The sequence below is a fragment of the Physeter macrocephalus genome, chromosome 14 (assembly GCF_002837175.3).
Source record: "Physeter macrocephalus isolate SW-GA chromosome 14, ASM283717v5, whole genome shotgun sequence".
Lineage (NCBI taxonomy): Eukaryota > Metazoa > Chordata > Mammalia > Artiodactyla > Physeteridae > Physeter > Physeter macrocephalus.
In genome coordinates this window covers 64,854,300-64,875,653 of record NC_041227.1, presented here as the reverse complement: position 1 = coordinate 64,875,653, position 21,354 = coordinate 64,854,300, and the positions used below count along the sequence as shown (strand labels likewise).

Below are 21,354 nucleotides of genomic sequence, written 5' to 3'. Positions count from 1 at the left end.
ATTTTTGGCTGCATTGGGTCTTCGTTGCTGCATGCGGGCTCTCTCTAGTTGTGGTGAGAGGGGGCTACTCTTCGTTGTGGTGCGTGGGCTTCTCATTGCAGTAGCTTCTCTTGTTGCAGACCACAGGCTCTAGGTGCGCAGGCTTCAGCAATTGTGGCATGCAGGCTCAGTAGTTGTGGCTGGTGGGCTCTAGAGCGCAGGCTCAGTAGTTGTGGTGCACGGGCTTAGTTGCTCCACGGCATGTGGGATCTTCCCAGACCAGGGCTTGTACCCGTGTCCCCTGCATTGGCAGGTGGATTCTTAACCACTGCGCCACCAGGGAAGCCCTTGTTTGGTTTTTTTTGTTTGTTTGTTTTTACAGTCCAGGTCTTTTATTTTCTTTACACCATCATGCCATGAATTCATAAGGAACAGGCTCCGACAGTTCAGGTTCCTTTCCACTGGCTCTCACGAAGTGTGCTTCTCTGGGTGGAGCAGGCTGGCACTTCATTTGAACCCAAGTACCTTTCTCTTTGGCTTCCTTTTTTCCTGATCATTTTCCTTCACACGGTTCAGGAAGCTGTCTCGGCTCTTAGAGTGCTTAATATGCTCCATATGCACATTAATTTTCTTGGCAAGAATCTTGCCCTTAACTTGTTTGTTTACAATGATGCCAACAACATTCTGGGTAACATGGTAGACACTTCCAGTTTTGCCATGGTAACATTTATGGAGCATTCCTTTTGAACAGTGCCCATTCCCTTGATATCTACCATGTCAACTTTCTTGTACATTCTCATGTATATGGCCAAAGAAACAACTCCATGTTTTCTTTTATTTTTTAAAATTTATTAATTAATTTATTTATTTTTGGCTGTGTTGGGTCTTCGTTGCTGTGCGAGGGCTTTCTCTAGTTGCGGCAAGCGGGGGCCACTCTTCATCACGATGCGCGTGCCTCTCACTATCATGGCCTCTCTTGTTGCGGAGCACAAGGCTCCAGACGCGCAGGCTCAGTAGTTGTGGCTCACGGGCCTAGTTGCTCCACGGAATGTGGAATCATCCCAGACCAGGGCACGAACCCGTGTCCCCTGCATTAGCAGGCAGATTCTCAACCACTGCGCCACCAGGGAAGCCCCATGTTTTCTAAAAGGCCTAGAGAACATGTAGCGGGTGCCCCTCCTCTTTCCCGTTATGTTGGTCATTTTGGCGAATTACTGGAAGATGGCGGTTCTGGCCAAAACGAAACCACAATTTATCTGTGCATCTGTTGGAGGATATTTGAGTTGTTTCCAGTTTGGAGAGACTGTAAATAAAGTGCTGTGAACAACAGCATAAGTCTTTGAATAGACACATTTCTTCCTTTCTCTTGAGTACACGCCTAGGTGGGGAATGGCTGGATCTTGTGGTCAGTGTAAAATTAGGTATTTAAGAAACAGCCAGGACTTCCCTGGTGGTCCAGTGGTAGAGAATCCACCTTCCAATGCAGGGGGCCCGAGTTCGATCCCTGGTCGGAGAACTAAGATCCCACAAACTGTGCAGTGCAGCTGCAAAACAAACAAACAAACAAAAAATTGTAGATTAGGGATAGTGGACTCAGATTGTATTATATTTCTGTTGTACGACTAAGGAAGCAGACTCAGGGCTATTCAACCTCATCAGCAAGGCCACCCAGCCATGCAACTGTTCAGCACATCGTTATTATCTGCCTGCCACCAAGCACACACTCTTCTAGACACTGGAGAATCGAGAGGAGGAATAACAGACAACCACTGTCTCTTAGGAAGCTAATGCTCTCACGCAAAAACTGTGCATCAATGTTCATAGTAACATTATTCATCATAGCCAAAGAGTAGAAACAACCCAAATGTCCATCAGCTGATGAATGGATAGACAAAATGTGGTCTATCCATACAATGGAATATTATTCCATTTTCTGACACATGCCACACATGGATGAACCTTTAAAACATTATGCTAAGTGAAATTTGCACTAAGCCAGACATGGAAGGTCACATATCATATGACATAGATGGTTTATATAAAATGCCCAGAATAGACAAATCTATAGGGGCAGAAAGTAGGTTAGTGGTTGCCTAGGGCTGGCAGATGGAGAGGAGATGGGGAGTGACTGCTAATGGTACAGAATAATGAAAATGTTCTAAACCTGACCATGGTGATGACCCCACAACTGTGAATATACTAGAAACCACTGGATTTTATGGCATGTGAATTATCTCTCAAACTTGTTATGAAAAAAAAGAAGCAAATGCTCTTGGAGTGAAAGTAGATCAATAAAGACAAAAATGCAACTGATTTTTTCCAGAAGTGGCAACCTACTGGAGGTATACCTTAAACCAGCTTTAGTTTGTCTGATCACTGCTCCTAACTATTCTACGTCTAATAGCTCAGTTATTTTGCTTTCTGTTATGAGGACAGTCTCACTCTGGGATTTAAGATTCTGTGTTAGTCAGGGTTCTCCAGAAGAAGAGAAACGATAGGACATTTAAGGCATTGGCTTATGTGACTACAGAGGTCAGCAAATCTAAAATCTGCAGGATAGTCCAGCAGGCTGGAGACCCAGGAAGAGTCAACGGTGTAGTTCAAATTCAAAGGCCATCTGCTGTCAGAATTCATTCCTTCTTGTTCCAGGGAAGATCAGCCTTTTGCTTAATTCAAGCCTTCAACTGATTGGATGAGGCCCACCTACACTATGAAGGACAATCTGCTTTAATCAAAGTCTACGAATTTAAATGTTAATCTTGGGACTTCCCTGGTGGTCCAGTAGTTAAGAATCTGCCTTCCAATGCAGGGGACGCGGGTTTGATCCCTGGTCGGGGAACTAAGATACCACTTGCCGTGGAGCAACCAAGCCTGCGCGCTCTAGAGCCCATGTGCCATAACAAAAGATCCTGCATGACACAGTGAAGATCCGTGTGCCACAACTAAGACCCAATGCAGCCAAATAAATAAATAAATAAATATTTAAAGAATAAATAAAATAAAAATTTTTTAGGTGTTAATATCATCCAAAGACACTCTCACAGAAACATCCAGAATAATAACATCCAGGGGCAGGGACGGATGGCTGAGGGCCAGGTCACTTCAGAACAAGTCACCGCCCCCCTTTTTAATGGCCATTTTCTTGGAAACCCTCTCCCTTACCCTGCCCCTTCCCCCCACCAGGGTGGCAACCTCTTTCCTTAGCCTCTGCCCTCACTCCCGGGATGGAGACACCCTTCTTTAGCCTGTCGCCCCTCCCCAGGGTGGAGACCCTCACTGCCAGGGGTGTGCAAGTGCCCTTGGGAGTGAGTGCCTCCTTCCATCTCACACCCCACGTACCTCCCTTGCCTCTCCATCATCCCTGTCCTGCCTCTCCAGGGAAACTGCATCTCCATCCCCCAAAGGGTGGGCTCTATCTCCCCCGTCCCTGAATATGGATGGATTCAGTTGTTCTCAGTACGTCTTGCAGGGAGGGCCTGCTCCCCCCATCTGTGACTGGAGGATGAGAAGGATGTCCCCAGCCCCCATGTGAGGTGCATGAGGAGCTGATGCAGGGGGGCGGGCAGAGCATCCAGCCATTGCCAGCAGGAAGCCAAAGGCTGGTGGGGAGAGAGGGCTGGACGTATTGAGGGACTGGAGGGAAGCCAGTGGAAGGCTGGTGAGCTGGTGGAAAGGGCAACAGGGGAGGTCGAGGCCAACAGGGCCGGTCCTGCAGGGCCTTGAAGGCCAAGGGAAGGAGCTTGCGGTTTTGCCAAGTGCAGTGGGAACCACTGAAGGGTTGGCGGCTGGGGAGTGACCAGATCTGGTCTTCACTCCGCAGTCTGATGGGAGGATGACAATGCGTTTGTTCTGGTAACGCACTTGGACTCCTTGGAGACGGCAAGAGATGCTGTGAAGGAAATAAAACAGGGCACGTGCTACACCTGGCTTCTCATCCTCCGTGCTGTTGGCACTTGGAGCTGGATCATCCTTTGCTGTGGGGTCTGTCCTGTGCATTCGAGTACATCTAGTAGCATCCCTACCCACTGGATGCCGGGAGCAGTCTCCCCTCCCCCTAGTTGTAACAGCAAACATGTCTCCAGACATTGCCAACCGTCCCCTGGGGCGGGGGCCCAAATCGCTGCCAGTTGAGAACCACTGTCCTGGACTAGAGAACAGCTGTGTGTGGGAGGGGACTATTCAAGAGGAGTCTGGGGGAGGGTTCTGTGCAAAAGCACCTCTGCTCGGGGTGGGATCAGGAGTCAGCCAGCTGAACACCTGGGTCACGGATGACTCAGAGGAAGAGGGGATGCCCCGGGGTGGGAGTGAGAAAGAAGGTCTGGGGAGGACTAAAGAGAGGAGAGCAGGTGAGGACAGGGGGTGACAGCCTTGGGTACACCAGCTTGCAGGCTGCGGTAAGGGTTTGGGTTTTTTCCTAAGTGCTACGGAAAGCCATCGGAGGGTCGTAAACGTGGCGGTGATGTAATTGAGCCGAGGCCCTAGAGTTTAGTGGTACAAGAGGACTTTCTGGGGTGATGGACTCAGGTTATATCTTGACTGGGATGAGGGCTACATGAGTGTGTGCATTTACCCAAACCCACTGAGGGGTACAGTTTAGAACTGGGCTCCAGCACTGTATGAAAATTATGTTGGTTTTTAATTTTTTTTTCAATTTTATTTATTTTTGCCTGCGTTGGGTCTTCGTTGCTGCAGGCAGGCTTTCTCTAGTTGAGGCGAACGTGGCTACTCTTCGTTGCAATGCACGGGCTTCTCATTGCGGTGGCTTCTCTTGTTGCAGAGCACGGGCTCTAGGGGCATGGGCTTCAGTAGTTGTGGCTCGAGGGCTCAGTAGCTGTGGCGCACGGGCTTAGTTGCTCCACGGCATGTAGGATCTTCCCGGACCAGGGCTCGAACCCGTGTCCCCTGCATTGGCAAATGGATTCTTAACCACTGCGCCACCAGGGAAGTCCAAAATTTATGTTGGTTTTTAAAAGAGTAAAAAGCAAAGCTCGCCCTAGCTGTTGTGAGGAGGGTGGACTGTGGGGCAGGAGCGGAGGCTGGGAGAAGAGAGAAGTGGCCCCAGCAGGAGGTGTCCGGGCTGAGGTCGTGGGGCTGAGGATGGAGAGATGGTCAGATTAAGGATCTCTTTTGGAGGAAAAGTAGATGGATTGGGGATGTTGGGGGTCCGGGACTGAGCTAGTAGGCGGTCTGATGAGAATTTCAACCTGGACTGGTCTAATTCCAAAAGCCATGCCCTTAACCAGTAAAGGTTATTTAACCTACTCTCTCCCTCTTTGTTTTTTTAGGCCACACGGCACGTGGGATCTTAATTCTCCAACGAGGGATCGAACCCACGCCCCCTGCAGTGGAAGCGCGGATGGAGTCTTAATCACTGGACCGCCAGGGAGTCCACATGGTACCTCCTCTCAAGGGCACGGTGGCCCATGGGAAGAGCTCTCCCTCTGCCATGTTCCCCGGGCCTTAAGCACGCAGGAAATCCCACTTCTGCCCGTGACCTGAACAGCTACTTATGTAACTAAGATGGTCTTTATTTTTATTATTTTTTTAAAAATAAATGTATTTATTTATTTTTGGCTGCGTTGGGTCTTCATTGTTGCGCGCGCGCTTTCTCTAGTTGCGGCGAGCCGGTGCTACTCTTTGTTGCGGTGCGCGGGCTTCTCATTGCGGTGGCTTCTCTTGTTGTGGAGCACGGGCTCTAGGCGCGCGGGCTTCAGTCCATGCAGCACGCGAGCGAGCTCCATAGTTGTGGCTCGCGGGGTTAGTTGTTCCGCGGCATGTGGGAAATTCCTGGATCAGGGATCGAACCCGTGTCCCCTGCATTGGCAGGCGGATTCTCAACTACTGCACCACCAGGGAAGCCCCAGGAGTTGATTTCTAAAACTATGAAATCAGCGAAAACCCAGGTGGTTCAGTGATATGGTGAAACTGAGCAGGACCCTGTGGGGCTCCTGGGCACAAAAGCCTTTCTGGGTCCCCCATTTCTTGTTTGCAGGAAAAAGGCTTCATTCAGCCTCCATGCCCTTCCCTGAGTTCCAAAGGGCAGGTGTAAACAGTTGCTACTCAGGGAAGGGAGGGGATGCAGAGACAAGGGAGGAACCGCCTAAAAACAATAGTGCAGCCTGGGGGCAGGGTCCCGGTTCCCCCTCAAGGGATACATGTAACAATGTTTTTGATTTGTGTTGCAGATACTGAAACGCCCACCAGGTGGGAGAAGTTAACTGTATGCTGTCCACAAGCACAGACCCCAGACTGGATGGATCCAGAAGGTTGATGATGCTGACTCCCGATTACCTCACCATCAACCAATCAGAATGTCCACGAGCTGACCACGCCCTCTTGGAACCGTTACTATAAATCTCCTCACTAACCCCTCCAGGTCAGGACACACAGTTTTGAGGGCACTAGCCTGCTGTGGCCCGTTTTGCCTGGCAAAGCAATAAAGCTATTCTTTTCTACTTCACCCAAAATTCTGTCTCTGAGACTCAATTCGGTACCGGGTACAGAGGCCAGATTTTGGCTACAACGGTAACATGGTAATGGGGGTCCCTGAATTGGATTCAGGCTTGCAGACTGTTTAGATCTTGGGATCCAAGTTTGTCCTCTTCTGGAAGTTGCTGGACTGTGGATACAGCTTCCCTCACTACCCAAAGCCCAGCCCTGCTGTACCAGCAGGTTGGGGTGCTCCCCTACCTAGTGAGTCAATGGCTGGCCAGGACAGGGGCATACCGGTCCCTGAGGGCTGAGACAGGGCCCAGAGACTCAGTGTGACCTAGCAGGACCCTATGGGGGCCTTCCCCCAGATACTCTGCTTTAGCTCCTCTATGAGGTACCTAGATAATGGTATTTGATGCAAATTTCCTGAGTTGTTCTGCAGATGTGAAACTGCCCCCCACCAAATGGAAGAGGTTAACTACTTGATGACCATGAGCACATAGCCCCAGACTTCCTGGAGCCTAAGGACTGATAAAGTTAACCCCTGTGACACCGCCCTGTTCCCTCATCATCAGCCAATCAGAGAATTGTACAACGAGCTGATCAGTACCCTGCGACCCCCGCTCCCTCACCTGGCTTTTAAAAATGCTTTGCTGGGGCTTCCCTGGTGGCGCAGTGGTTGAGAGTCCGCCTGCCGATGCAGGGGACGCGGGTTCGTGCCCCCGGCCCGGGAGGATTCCACATGTCGCGAAGCGGCTGGGCCCGTGAGCCATGGCCGCTGAGCCTGCGCGTCCGGAGCCTGTGCTCCGCAACGGGAGAGGCCACAGCAGTGAGAGGCCCGCGTACCGCCAAAAAAAAAAGCTTTGCTGAAACCCTTGGAGCTTGAGGCTTTTTAGGGCATGAGCCACCTTGTCTCCTTGCATGGCCCTGCAATAAACCTTCCTCTGCTCCAAACTCCGACGTTTCGGTTTGTTTGGCCTCACTGTGCGTCGGGCACGTGAACTTGTGTTAACATCAGGACTGGGAAGTCACCCTGATGCCCCTTTACCAGAGCGATCTCTGCCACTCAAAAGTCATCCAGAGCTGGAGCTCTCCAGCCCCGCTTCTTCAATTCAAGTAGGGTTCGTGGGCCTTATCATGGCCCATCTTTCTGAAGCATCAGAGACTTTTTGAGGAACAGCAATTTAACTGGCTATTTGAAACATTTCTAGGTGAAAATGGGTATGACGGAGCCAAATGCAACATTCCTATGCAGCTTTAACCTAAAGTGAAGAGTTCAAAACTCTGCCCCCAGATCCCAGAGAGATCCACATCTTCCACCCTCTCCTTAACTTTGGGAGTGTGCTGGTGGACAATTTGAGCCACACTGTACTAGGACTTCGTGTTTCCTGTTCTAGGGCCAGGCTGGGGTGTTCTGAACATGAGAACACACGTACAAACACGAGGTATGTAGAGAAGCCTTTAACATACTGTTACTGTTATCCCCTCCCCCAGGACCCTGCAAACACCTACTCAGAGGCAGGGCCAAAGCCCTGGTCTCTGTAAGGGGCTCTCAAGTTTCATCTGGGTGGTTTCTGGCTCTCGTCCGAGGACCCCACCGCTCACATCTGAAATCAAAGGATCGACTGGAAAAGATCTCCTAAGTTTTGAAGAGGGAAAATCAGTCAAGTCCCCATGCATGCAAATTATCTCTCGGCCAAATTATTAAGCCAGCTTGCTCAGTGCAACCTCGTCGTCGTTCCCGTCTTGATTCAGCTGTCTCCTCCGTCAGCTCAGTCGTTATCTTAACACTATTTAGACCCTGTCAAGAACTTCACCCACCTTCCTTGGTTCATCCACCCCCCCCCAGTTTGACAGCACGGCGCTACCACAATTTTGGGTCCTCAAATGTCAACCGGCAACGGCTGTTATCCCTTCAATATCTACTCAGCAGCTACTGTGTGTGTGACCACGTGGATTACAAAGACTAGCAAGAGATTATTCACTGGCTGCAGCTCATTCATCGACAGCAATGATCAGAAAGGGATCATGGTTTTGAAGCAAAAGCACCAACGGGAGGAGGTACCCAAATGTGATGGAGAAAAAGAACCACCCCGGGGTAAGCCGAACCCAGTGATTACTGTCTTTGAGGGGAAGGCAGGGCTGGGCAGGCCTACAGGGGAAGGAGAGTGGAACCAGAGCAGCAAGGCACAGCAGCTCAGGATGTCTAGAGCCAAGACACGTCCAGGGGCACAGGAGCTGTGGGGCCCTTGCGAGCTATATTTGGAGATGCATGACTGGACGTGTTAAAAAATGTTTAGATCAACTCTTACAGGCTGTTAGTGACTTGAGGTCACAGAGCCAGGGGAATGTCATGGTCAGACTAACGGCCTGGACTAAGGACTAACGAAGGGACGGGCAGTTGGGAGAGATTAAGAAAGATTTAGGAGCAACACAGTCGCTTAGGGACCAGAACTGTTGTATTTAAGGACGAGGCAAACACCAAACCACTTTTTAATTTTTTAAATCAAACACTTTATTTTCACATAACAAGCGCAAAAAACTCCCAAACACTTTAACAATACAAGTAACGCAGTTATGAAGTCAATTATATACTACTCAAAGCCCCAAAAGGTCAATCAGCTTAACGTTCCCAACATTTCCAGACGTGGTTTTTCAAAGCTACCTTTGGTTTTTGGAAAAACCAGTATGGAAGTCAATATACATTGAATGCATTGAACAACATTTGCTTATAGTAAGGTGTCCAACAACATCAGCTTACACCTGGCAAGTTGGAGCATGATTTGAAGTCATACGCTGAAATACGTACGCAGGTTCTGGCCCGGAGCTCCTGCAGTGAGGAGCGAGGCGGGCCGTGAAGGGGGAGGGAAAGGCCAGTCCAGGCTGTGGCATTTCTCACTGTGTAACAGAGGTATGAGAGTTTAACACTAGAACACTGTCAAGTCATTAAGCTTCATGTTCCAAATGGTCTCCTGCTGAGGCTTGAGATGGGCACAAATGGTGGGGAGATGAAGTCACAGAAGAGTTTTGAGCAACAAGATCCCAAAGATGCTCAAGGAGGGCAGCAAGGAGCAAGCGACAGTTTCCCACTGTTCTCACATTATTTCAGGGTGAAATTGTGTATAAGTTCGGATAAAATATTCAAATATTTGCTTAGATTTTTACCGGTTGCTCTATGAGAACCCTCATACATAGCAACTTTGAAACTTTCATTATAAAAAAGAGCGTACAAATAAATTCACAAAAAAGAGACAATTAATGTTGAGCAGCCAAAAAGTCATGGTTTATTATATCTGAAGAAATTTCATAATTCAAACACAACCAAACTGTACATTTTACAATCACATTCTATTTGTAAACAGTTAAAAGCCACTGACTTCTTTTGCATCTTAGGACACAAACAGTTAGAATCAAGGCAATGAAATGATGGCAAAGTCTGTACTGTTAAAATTTTTACCCTTGTTTAGTCTCTCTTCTTTGACTAAGCAAGCATTATAATACCATTTGTGGGCAAAAAAAGGGGAAAGGAGAGAAAGAAATTTTAAAAATGGTGTAACTCGTTAGTTTGCAACAACATTTAAAATTTTCTTTATACAACGAACAATTCTGTAAGCCCAATACCTTGGTTACAGTATGCATAGTTACTGATTTCGGCTTTAAGGTACAACAGTTAAACATTAACACAGTCACAAGAGAGCAGAAACATAGAGAGCCACTTGATGGGATTACAAAAAATTATTACCTACTGATTATTAGCAAACCATCATCACTCACTAATAAAAAGACAGCATCTGAAAGCAGAATCTCAAACTCCAGCTTTAAGCGTTTTTTTGTTTTTTTGTTTTTTTCTTTTTGGCAGAGAAAATTCTTTAACAGAGCAATATGTAGTATCAGTGCTAAAAGTTGGGGTTTTTCTTTTTTTCCTATAAGAAACTACAAGGAGGTGTTTTTTTTGTTGCTTTTTTTTTTTTTTTTTTTTTTTTTTAAACCGGGGAACTGGTTTTCCTGAGAACCATGCTCTTTGATTTAGGACAGGAATAGAAAAACAAAAGAACATGGCCAAATGCTGCTCCTTTTTCCCAGAGATAGAAAGCATCTTTTAAATCATCCTCCATTTTTTTTTGTCTTTTAATTTTTTTTTTAAATGATGGAAGAGTAAACATTTTTTTCTCAAAAAACAAACAAAAAAATCTGTAAACAAGAAGGTTCAACGTGGGAACCTTCAAAACAAAATGGAAAGCCTATTCAAAGTGCAGGGCCCGTCCTGGGTGGCAGGTGGGCTGCAAGTCACAGCTGTGGCCACAGTTTTTCAAACTGCAGAGCGAAATTCTTTAGTTTTATAACATGAAAAAACTGGTGCAATACTTTCATTTATAGTCCTAAGTCAGTATCATAACTTGATCTTTTAAACTCCACGATACCACAATAAGGTAGGCAAACATCAAGGCATAGTAGAGAGCGCACACCTTTTAAGAACATCCTTGAGTAAACATTTACACTGGAACAGCTGCCCCCCCATATTGCCGATTAGACGGAGAGAACATCATTCAGTGCAAAGTTAAAAGCTCATACATTATCAGCCCAAAAAATGGTTTTGCAAAAAGAAAAGAAGAAAAGAAGAGAAAAAGAATGAATGGGGCGGCGGGGGGCGGGGGTAGAAAGGGGAGGAAAAAAAAAAAAAAAAAAAAAAAAAAAAAGAACCCAAAGGCTAAACATGATGAATATACACAAGTGAGCTCATTCTATACGGTGTAGCATGTATGGCGCTATTTGGGAGTGTAAATAGATAGATACCTTTTCACATTATAATATTGGCCTGCATGATTCAAGTATTCAAACTGATATGTTTCAGGGAAAACAAAGTGGAAAATGTGCAGAGAATAGCTGTTCCCACAGGTGGCCCTGGCTGCAGGCGGCGAGCCCAACTTAGTGCTCCTTTCTTTCGCGTCTTGAGGTCGCAGTTCTGAGTCGAGTCTACACTGTTACATGGACTCTCCACCCCCACCCAGGTGGTCAACAGAAAGAAAAGCGTTAATGGGGGACGGGCTGCTAATTCCCCGGGGGTCGCTGCTGCTTGGAGGACCCCACAAGCTTGTGGAATAATGTGGGGCCCCCCAGAGGGAAGTGCCATGAAGGTCTCCACAGTTAGTTCCCGACAGCCCAGCACCATTCCAGTGATTGAGATCGGCCCGGCTGGAGAATGAGTGGGAACAGTCGAGGGAGCCCAGCCGGCTCTGGCTGGACCCGAGAGACTGCCAGCTGGGAGAAGGGGTCAGAGACTGACTTTGTGCAAAGAAACGACTGATCTCCTCTTCACTGGCAAGCTCAGCAAGAATAGTAGTGTTCCCCAGTACACACCTGGAGGAGAGAGACACAAGCAGGCTAGCTGAGGGGTCTGAGTCAAGGTCAGGGTGACGCTGTCTCTGCTACAGAAGCAGTGGAGGGCGAGAGGGAGGGCGGGGCACACAAGGACCCAGCGTGCCCTCCCTTCCAGCCAGCGTGTGCCCTGGAGGCTGCACACGGCGGGGGCACGGCGCCCAGGGCTCTCCGGGCCCAGCCGTGCCACCCAGTGCTGTTGCAAGGTCATGTCTTCTTGCCTCCTAACAGGCAATTTAAGGGATTTTCTAGGGCCATCTGGATCTGGTGTGATGCATCCCCTTCTGAGCACTGCCCCTGGAGCCCAAGACACAGTGAGGCTGCAGCTTTTATGAAGCGCTCACCGCGGGACCCCGAGTGCTGGCCCAGAGATGGCACACGGAGTCACCAGCTGCGCTTTCATACACACAAGGGAGCCCTAACGAGAGAATTCCAAACTTGCAATCCCAAGGGCATTTTCCAGGTGCCATGTGCAGAATGGCCAACTTACATGTGCAGAGACTTTTGTGCCTTCACTACCTCTTCTTTTGAACTGTAACGGACCAAAGCATTTCCATGTGGGAGGTTCAGGTGGAATGTTATCAGTGGGCCATGCTGCATGCACAGCGTACGCAGAGTTGAGCCATCAATCTAGGAAACAGAGCGTGGGAACTGCCAGTTAGATGCACCGCCATGGAGGCCGTCCAGGTGGGCTGTCCCAGGCTGGGACCCTGGTCTCTCTCTCTCTCTCTCTCGCGCCCAAGGTTCTTCACTCCTGGTGCTGCTCTCCACTGGGACTCACTGCTGTGACAGGGTACAGTGCCCCCTCCCCACCTCCACTGGTCCCAGAGCCGTACCTCTGTGGCCTCTAGACTCCTGGACATTCCCCAGATCCCCAATTCCTTAGTTAGTCATTGCCCCTGCTGTGGCTTCATGTCTTCTCTCTTCCCTGCCCTGAGGACAGGATGCATCAAGGCACTGCTCCCTGGGGAGGAGGGGGGTGGGCTCTTAACACCCAGCCTCCAGAGGAGGGGGCAGTCCAGGGACTAAGAAAGTGTTCTAATCTAAAAGGGCAGACAAGCTTTCTCAAAGTGCAGTACAAGGACCACCCGCATCAAATCCATCTGAACGCCCTCACAGAGATGCAGACCCCTGACCTAGCCCAGACACACTAAATAAGAGTCTGTGCGGTGAGGTCCAGGACTCTATTTTTGGTCAGCTCCCGTGCATTTTATAGTGTAAAAACCACTGGATCAGACCATCAGCCTGCCTGAGGCATCTAAAGACCATTCTCTGCTATTTCCTCTGCCCGGCCTTGACATCTACTCAGCACCACTTGGAAGGCCTGGGTAGTCCTCATCTCAGACTTAAACCAGAATGGAAACCTTTGCTTCCATGCTACCTGGCGTATCCACGTAAGCCAGGATACCTGATGTTCTTACCTGAGGTGTAAGGTTTTTCAGAACAAGCCAATTTGTTATTCTCCCTGAGCTGCTCTCACCCCAGCTGGAACCTAAACAAGGAAAAAAAAGGACAAGTCAGTTTTCCAAGACAGTGGCCTGAATGACTGTTCAGGACAAACATCCTCCAGTCAAACTGCAGACATTCAGGAGGATCGTCTGGGCTCGTGGCGTCCTTCTCTTCCTTCTTACTTACCTGTGTGTCTACATGGGGTATCTCCTCTGGGGGCCCAGGATGCCAGCTCACTCCAGCTCTGACCAGGTGTTAATTTCTGGGGCACGTGGCTCTGCCTCTGGGGAGAGGGGGCTCAGAGGGCTGCCAGCTCATCCCGTGGTGGGCTAGTGAACCAAAGGCCAGATGCCTTTGGGGTCTTCCCATTTATAAAGCTAAAACTATCGCAAAATGGAAGCCTTTGGAGAAGAGCCTCAGCTCACGATGAGCTCAGGTTATCAACTGATGACTGGGCATGCACGTCCCACAGGGTGTGAAGTTCGAGGGGATTTAAGAGCTTGCAGTCGTCCAGACATTCCTCGTTTCAGTCTGGGCTATCACAGGGGCTCCACACCTGGCTCTCCTGCCCGGCCCTACAGCATCGTCTCTCCCTCCCAGCAGCAGAGCTTTAAGACATGATCAAGTCACTTCTGTCTACAACTACTTAAAAGTGCCTCAGACCTGATGAGGATGATTATAATTTTTGTGACTTTCTGTTTGAATAATAAAAAAAAAATCCCACAAGGACTCAGAGGCAAAAATATACAAATCAATTTTCACTGCAAAGTAAAGGAGCTGTTACAGTGGAGGATTACTGGACTGAATGTCAATATTATGAGATAATATGAGTGTGTTTCGTGTTTGGTAACTGCAATCATTGCTGCCTTTGTTGCGGTCACATCCATTTACAATGTTTGGTGTCAGTTTACTTATCTCTTGTAAAAAATAAAATACAGTGTGTGTGTGTAAAAAAAAACAAAAAAAGTGCCTCAGAAACACTCCGGGTGGCTTAGGAAGATGGCAGCGTGACACAGCTCGTGCCCACTCGGTTCGTCCTGAACACCACCCGTTGCCAAGCCCCAGTAACGCCGACAGGAAGCCCTGTGCTCGCCCAGGTCTGTGCGCCTGGCACACACTGCTCCCTCCGCTGGCCCGGCTGACTCTTACAGGCTCCCTGAGCCCATTCAACTCCAGCAACCCCCCTGAGGGTGAGGGTGCCACCAGGCACTTAGCTGGCACCCAAAAGACGTCTGTGGCCTGAAGGAACCACTTACACATGACAACAATTACACTAACTTGCATTCAGTAGCTTGGAACAGACTCATGTGCTTTTTTCACATAATTAAAACCTTCCCCCAAAGGAAACACTGCAAGTTTTATTTCAGCCAATCACCCGTCCCAAAGATCAGAAATTATTAATGAGGTTTTACTACAATTTTCAGCCTGGAGATGAGAAAGTTTGGTGCATGTGGGGGCCGGGGTAGAATGGATGAACTGGTAGACGAGCTCTGAGTTGTATCTGTGGCTGTGTATGTTGTGTATGTTGGCGGGAGGTGGGCGGGGACATGATGCCAGTACATATCCAGTGCTAGTCATTTATGGAAGGAGTAGAGAGGTAAGGCAACCATCTGTCCCAGTTTTCCTGGGACAGTCTGGTTTAGGCCTGTACAGTTAATTAACAGCACCCCTTTTCACTCTCAGATGTCCCTGTTTAATCAATAAATTTTATGATCATCCTAAGTACAGGCCAAGCTTTCACCCAAACAGACCCCATTCTTCAAGGCCCAGATGGGCTGCTCCCACCTCCCCAGGCTTGTCAGATGACCCTTCTGCTCCATGTGACATGGTATTATGACAAGCCTGCCATGAGCAGGAAGTTACTATACCTAATAACAGGAGCCCTTGAGGAACTTCTGAAAGAAAGGAGATCCCCATTCCATTAACTTTATCACTGACACATGTGTGTCTTTGGGGAAATGTAAGTAAACTGGGCAAAATTTAAAATAAAATTTAAGACTCTCAAAAGCACGGCAACTGCAGAAGATAACAATGAACTAGGAATCTTATGTTTAGTTAAGTTCTAATCTTACTTTATAGAGGATAATGCAACAGTCTGCTATTTAGGTCTCTGTTAAACTAGACTGTTGGTACTGGTTAGTGTTCAGCAAATAAACCACATGAAACCACCTTAGGCATGTCGTCTTACCTGGGGTATACCTGGCGTCAGAATTCCCCCATCCTCCACCTACACGAAGGGGAGAATTATCCCACGTAGACAAGGGTGGCTTCTGACCAGTCAGTCCCGGAGGTGGGCGGGACGGAGCAGTGATGTTTTTAGGTGGCAAAGGGACCTTCCACAGCTCATGAGCCAGAGAGGTGTTTGTAACTGAACCAGGAGACCATGTCAATTTGGAATCACTATTTCTGGCTACTCAAAGGAAAAAAACAAAGTTGGAAAGAGGGGAGATAAATGCTTTCAGAAAAGAGAAAATTTAAATAATGACAACACCCATTCCCCCACTAAAAGCAAATCAAACAAACAAAAGAACTTAAAAAAACCCCCAAATCAAACTAAACTGCAGAAGAAAAACAAAAAGCCAAAAGGAAACTGCTCCCTTGCCTCAAAACAGACTGTTTGTCTCTTATTAATAGTTTTAAGACCTGTGAGACCCTTAGTCCAGTGTATACAACTACACTGAACGCTGCTTTGAGCTGCTCTGAAGTAGCAAGTGGGAACTCCATACCTTAACAACCATAATGAGTTGCTCAAGACCAACACTTAGGCCATTAGATTTTAGCATTGTGTTACTCATTCATGAAAAAAGGACTACAAAAGCAGCCCTAACTCAGGGAGTGTTCACAGCAGACATTCGCCGGGGGCTACTCTACGCTGAGCGCTGGGCTGCTGGGCGCCTGGTGTACACTGCCTCTAATCCTCACACACATTCTACTGAGGTTCAGAGAGGTTAAGCAACTTGCCTATGGGTCCAGTGCACAGCCTGGAGCACAGAAAACTAAATCGGAATAATACTAAAAAAAAAAAAACGAGACAGCAGAAGGGGATAGAAAATTTTATAACTTCTGTCACCATCAATTATTTTTTCCACCTGCTCATAAGGAGCATGTCTTTAAGTCAGCACGTCTCAAAGTGTGATGGGAAGACTGGTCACAACACAGTTTATTACTGGTCTGTGACAGTACAAATACAGAAATTCAGAGTGAGCGTTTGTGAACTCTAACAGCAATCTGCTGTAACTCCCAAGTGTGCTCTAGCAATTCCAAGTTCAGGTTTACTGTATTTTACAAAAGTTATCAGTCTGCAGAGGATTGGGCATTAGAAAAATAAAAGGTCCTTCACTACGGATTGTTGAGGACTACTGCTTCCAGCTAAACTACATTTCATCTGAGACGCTCTCAGATGAGAGTGGCAATTCAGTGAAACCTGAGTATTTTAGTAAATGACTACTGGGTACAGTAAATTTTAAAAGGGGGCAAATGGTGCTAAGAATATCTTCCCAGGCCCAGAAATATCCTCTCCCAGCTCCCTGAGAAGAAGACTCTGAATCACAAGAAGAGGTGAACACAACGGCCCTGGCCCCAGGTTCTGCCCCTTCCTCTGCCAGAGCCTTGGCAGACTCAGGACAAGGCCCACCTGAAGTGCTTTGTGCTGTACTGCTGAGGGGAACGTTGTAGTTGGAGGCACGAATGGATGACCAGGCACTAGTTGAAGGCAGCGTGGTGTTCAAGGATGAGGATGACCCTACACGGGAAAAGAGCACAATCAGTCACCCCCAGAGCAGGGGACACATGGCAGGAGAGAGAAGCAAAAACACCCAGTGAGCCTGCAACTTAACAGTATGCCACAGAAAGGAGACAGCCACGTTCCGGGCCACGGGAGCGGCGCCCGTGACTAGCTTCCCGCGGCCTTCAGACAGCATGTGGAGAGCTCGCTCACTGTTTCCACCATGGCTCAGAAGAGGTATCCCCTCCCATTCCGGCCTTTTCACAACTGTCTGTGAGAACGCACCCCAACAGCGGGATCCACCACCAGCCCTGCTTCTCAGTAGTGGGCTCCACCAGAGCTCCCAGCCTGTCTCTGCACTCTAGTGACTTCTTATTGGGCAGCTCACCAAGGTGCCCTGACACTGGCACTACCAGTGAGCCAGGCCTTTGTCCTCTCCCATCGTGCCCCACATTCAGTTTTGAAAACCTAGCCTTTCTTCCTATCTTTTAAAAAATCCCCTTGACCGCTACTCTAGTTTAGCTCCAGACCCGACCACTATGCGGACCGCTGCGACAGCTCCTGCTGCCAGGCTCTTTCGTTCGCTATCAGGCTGTGAGGTTTTATTGTTGGCTCTGTCCCCACGTTCTCCTGTGAAAGTAGTGGCTTTAACTATTTCTATACATAGTTGTCTGCTAAATTCAGTCATTTTAGAACGATGAGGATTCTTATCTTGACACTGTGATCTGGCAAACACCTGTTAACAAATTATATATTTAACAGAAAGTGCTGACTGTTTTACATTTTCTTTATTACAAACTGTTTAAAAGGGACAGCTGTGAGGCTGTACGTTACAGAAAGAGAAGATATCGTCATTCATTTCATTCACCTTTCTTCTACTGCATGCATGGAGTACTTACATGTGCCTGGGGTGAAAAATAACCATGTGGTAGGGAGGAGGAGGATTTTATTTGATAACCCATTAAAAAGTGCATCTGGACTGTAGGGACCCTTAAATTTTTCTTATTTTCACTCTCTGTGAGACAAAGAAAGCCAATTCCTTCTCCAGATGAAAGTTCTTTAACATCCAGAGTGTATAAACAAATAATAATATAACATCTTCCGTAAGAAACACCCACTTCTTAATAACCACAACACGGAACCCTGTTATAAAACAGGTAACAACCTTCAGTTGTTAATACAGTTACTGGAAAGCAAATATTTGCTGGTCCTTTGCGTTTACCATATCAAGTGACGATAAATCCTCATCATTTTAAAAGTGGCTAAAGAGTCACCTATGGGAAATCGAGAATTCTGTTATCACTGTCATGAGCCCCTTGGAGGTCAGGCGCTGCGCTGCGCTGTGCTGGAGTGACTCTCGCTGCTCAAAGCTTCACATCTACTTTGAGCCACTGTCTGCATCATTCAGAAATCCTGAGTCGTATCCGCCTACATACCACTGTTCCTGTCCCTGAGGTGGTCGACTTCCCGCACAGTATTAATTGAAAGATTGTTTATGACACTGCCAGGAGTGACATAAGGGTCAGTTTCAGGGTCAATGTTTGGATAACCTTTCCATGGTTCACCAGGGCGAAATTCTGGAAATAAAAATTTAAAATTAGTTCAGGCTTAATCATCATCTGAAAATTCATCACTAACTACCCAAAAGTTTTATTCCTAAAGTCTATGCAATTATCAAATATCTTCCAATACTCTCAAATTATTTTCCAATACCCTAACAGGCTGACTCAATATCACAATTAATATAAACTGGTTTTTTATGAATAACTTGCAAATTTTTTCTGGGTTTATATATTCTTAAAAGTAACATTTTAAAGTGCTTTATTACAAATCACAAAGCCACAGCAACTTGGATAGGATGAAACAGGTCACAGGTGCATTTCTGGTGATTCCGCAGCAAATGGAAATGCTGTCACCTCTGTCCCCAGACAGAGCTAGAGAAGAACAATGAATGAAGGTTTATATCATTCTTCGCACTGGCCTAATCCCTTTGTGGGACTAATCCCACCTTCACAGATTGGAGCATAAAGGCACCGGTAATGGGCCAGGTTACTCATCAGCCCAAGACCTGGGCTCAACTTCCCATTCGCATTTCTGTGTTCTTCCTCATCCTTCACGTAGTTCAGTCCAATCACACAGAATCAAGGCCAAATCATTAGTATATCTAGAGGTATCGAAATCTTAATGGACACAAACTCTCATAGAAGATGCTGGCATTTTACCTGGTGGCCAATTAACACTGCTAGAGCCGTTAGGCGATTTGGCACGTGGCCAGCCATCTCCTACTGAACCCGGAGGACTGGCTGGTGAAGTACTGCTGTTCATAAAGTCATAGGGAACAAATGGAGACTCTTCCAGCCTGAAACCACTTGAAATAGCACCTAAAAAGAGAAAATGGAAGGGAAACATGAGCAAAATATAATATCACATTTATTTCTTGTAGTTTGTCAAATATAGCAAGAAAACTTTTTATTAGATCTGTGGGTTCCAAACTGTTCTGTAGATTCTATGAAGATGTGAAGAGGAAAGAAAGCCCTGCGCTTTCTTCCAGACTTCAATCACTTCTAGTCTCTGATATGAATGAGGTCCTTGCCCACAACGACAGTATATTCTCACAAAAAGCCAAGTAAATGGACAGAGGGCAGAGGAGACAATGTGTCAAGGAGGGGCAGGGACCGCACGGAAGGAGTCTGGGGGAAAAGATTCTAGCCAGTGGGCGCGGCTTGCACAAAGACTTGAGAAGAAAAACTGTTCAGCACATTTGAGGAACTGAAAGCGCATTTTGCCTGAAAAACAGTAAACGGGAGAGAGAACAACATGAAGGAGTGGGGCCCTGATCTTGAAGGGCAGGGATGGCCAAGTACATTTTGTTTTAAATGCTTGGAATTCAAAGATCCTGAGGTGGGGGGTGCACACTCTAGCTATCCCAGGCCCTACCACTCCAGACTGGCCTATGCCCTGCCTGTTCCCCGAAGGCATCAGAATTTATAACACCCTCAGACAGGGCTTTGTAGGACTTGGCAAGGAGTTCTTTATACTGAGGGGTTTTAGGAAGGGAAGTAATACAATCCCATTTGTTTTGAGGTCACATTTGCTGCAGTGTGGGAAATGGAAGGAAGGCTAGCATAGAAGTAGGGAGACCATTAGGAGACACAAAAGATGCATAAACTATGTATTCTGGAAGCAGAATGGGTATTATTCACAGATGGACTCAATGTGCAGACTGGAGAAAGGAAGAAATCAAGAATATCTCTCAGGCCCAAATATCCATCAACCGATGAATGCATGAACAAAATGTGGTACATATTATCCAATTCAACTATAAAAAGGAGTGAAATACACGTGCATGCTACAACATGGATGAACCTCGAAAACATTACACTACGCTAAACATGTCAGTCATAAAAGACCAGATATTATATGCTTCCACTTATATGAAATGTCCAGTACAGACAAATCTATAGAAAACAAAAATATTAGTTTTTACTTATGGCTAGAGAGATGGGAAAATGGAGGTGGGAGGAATGACACCTAAGGGGTTCTTCTAGGGTAAGGAAAATGTTCAAAAGTTGATTGTGTGGGGCTTCCCTGGTGGCGCAGTGGTTAAGAATCCACCTGCCAATGCAGGGGACACGGGTTCAAGCCCTGGTCTGGGAAGATCCAACATGCTGCAGAGCAACTAAGCCCGTGCACCACAACTACTGAGCCTGTGAGCCACAACTACTGAGCTCGCGTGCCGCAACTACTGAAGCCCGCGCGCCTAGAGCCTGTGCTCTGCAACAAGAGAAGCCACCGCAGAGAAGCCTGCGCACCACAACAAAGAGTAGCCCCTGCTCACCGCAACTAGAGAAAGCCCACGTGCAGCAACAAGACCCAACGCAGACAAAAAAAAAAAAAAAAAAAAAAAAAAAGTTGATTGTTCGATGGATACCCAACTCTGAGAATGTTACTGAAAGCCACAGAATTTTATACTTTAAAAGGAGAAATTGTATTATATGTAAATTATCTCAAACTTTTTGAAAAAGAGAATGCCTCTTAAATTTCTAGCTTCAATAACTTGATCGAAGGAGGTACAATTTCTGGAATGGGGAGGAGGAAGGGTGAAGAAAGTGAAACTGAGCAGGTCCCTGTGGGGCCCTCCGGTGTACAAAAGCCATTCCATGTCCCCCATTTCTTGTTTGCAGAAAATAGGTTTCAGCCTCCTAGACCTTCCCTGAGCTCCAAAGGGCAGATTCAAACAGTTACTAATCTGGGGAGCAAGGGAACGCAGAAACAAAGGAAAGGCAGTCAAGAAACAATAGTGTAGCCACCCGCCAGATCCTGGTTCCTCCTCAAATGATATACATAACAACCTGATAGAAATCTGAGTTCTTCTACAGGAACTGAGGCCCCCA

At 47.2% G+C, this 21,354-nt stretch overlaps 1 protein-coding gene and 1 pseudogene across 9 annotated transcripts in view; both read right to left on the bottom strand.

Annotated features, from left to right (window-relative positions):
- Window positions 1-388: 388 nt before the first annotated feature.
- Window positions 389-1,184, bottom strand: LOC112064850 (60S ribosomal protein L21-like; annotated as a pseudogene).
- A 7,724-nt stretch (window positions 1,185-8,908) lies between these two features.
- The window catches only part of TNRC6A (trinucleotide repeat containing adaptor 6A), a 105,526-nt gene continuing 93,080 nt past the window's right edge, over window positions 8,909-21,354 (bottom strand). For all 9 annotated transcript variants that reach the window (XM_055090094.1, XM_028499484.1, XM_028499487.1 and 6 more), the window contains 7 exons: window positions 19,183-19,341; window positions 18,397-18,537; window positions 16,871-16,978; window positions 15,425-15,646; window positions 13,209-13,279; window positions 12,278-12,417; window positions 8,909-11,769 (listed from right to left, as the gene is read on the bottom strand). In XM_055090094.1, coding sequence (XP_054946069.1) covers window positions 11,394-11,769; window positions 12,278-12,417; window positions 13,209-13,279; window positions 15,425-15,646; window positions 16,871-16,978; window positions 18,397-18,537; window positions 19,183-19,341 — 1,217 coding nt within the window. In that variant the 3' untranslated portion in view covers window positions 8,909-11,393. The remainder of the gene's footprint in view (window positions 11,770-12,277; window positions 12,418-13,208; window positions 13,280-15,424; window positions 15,647-16,870; window positions 16,979-18,396; window positions 18,538-19,182; window positions 19,342-21,354) is intronic.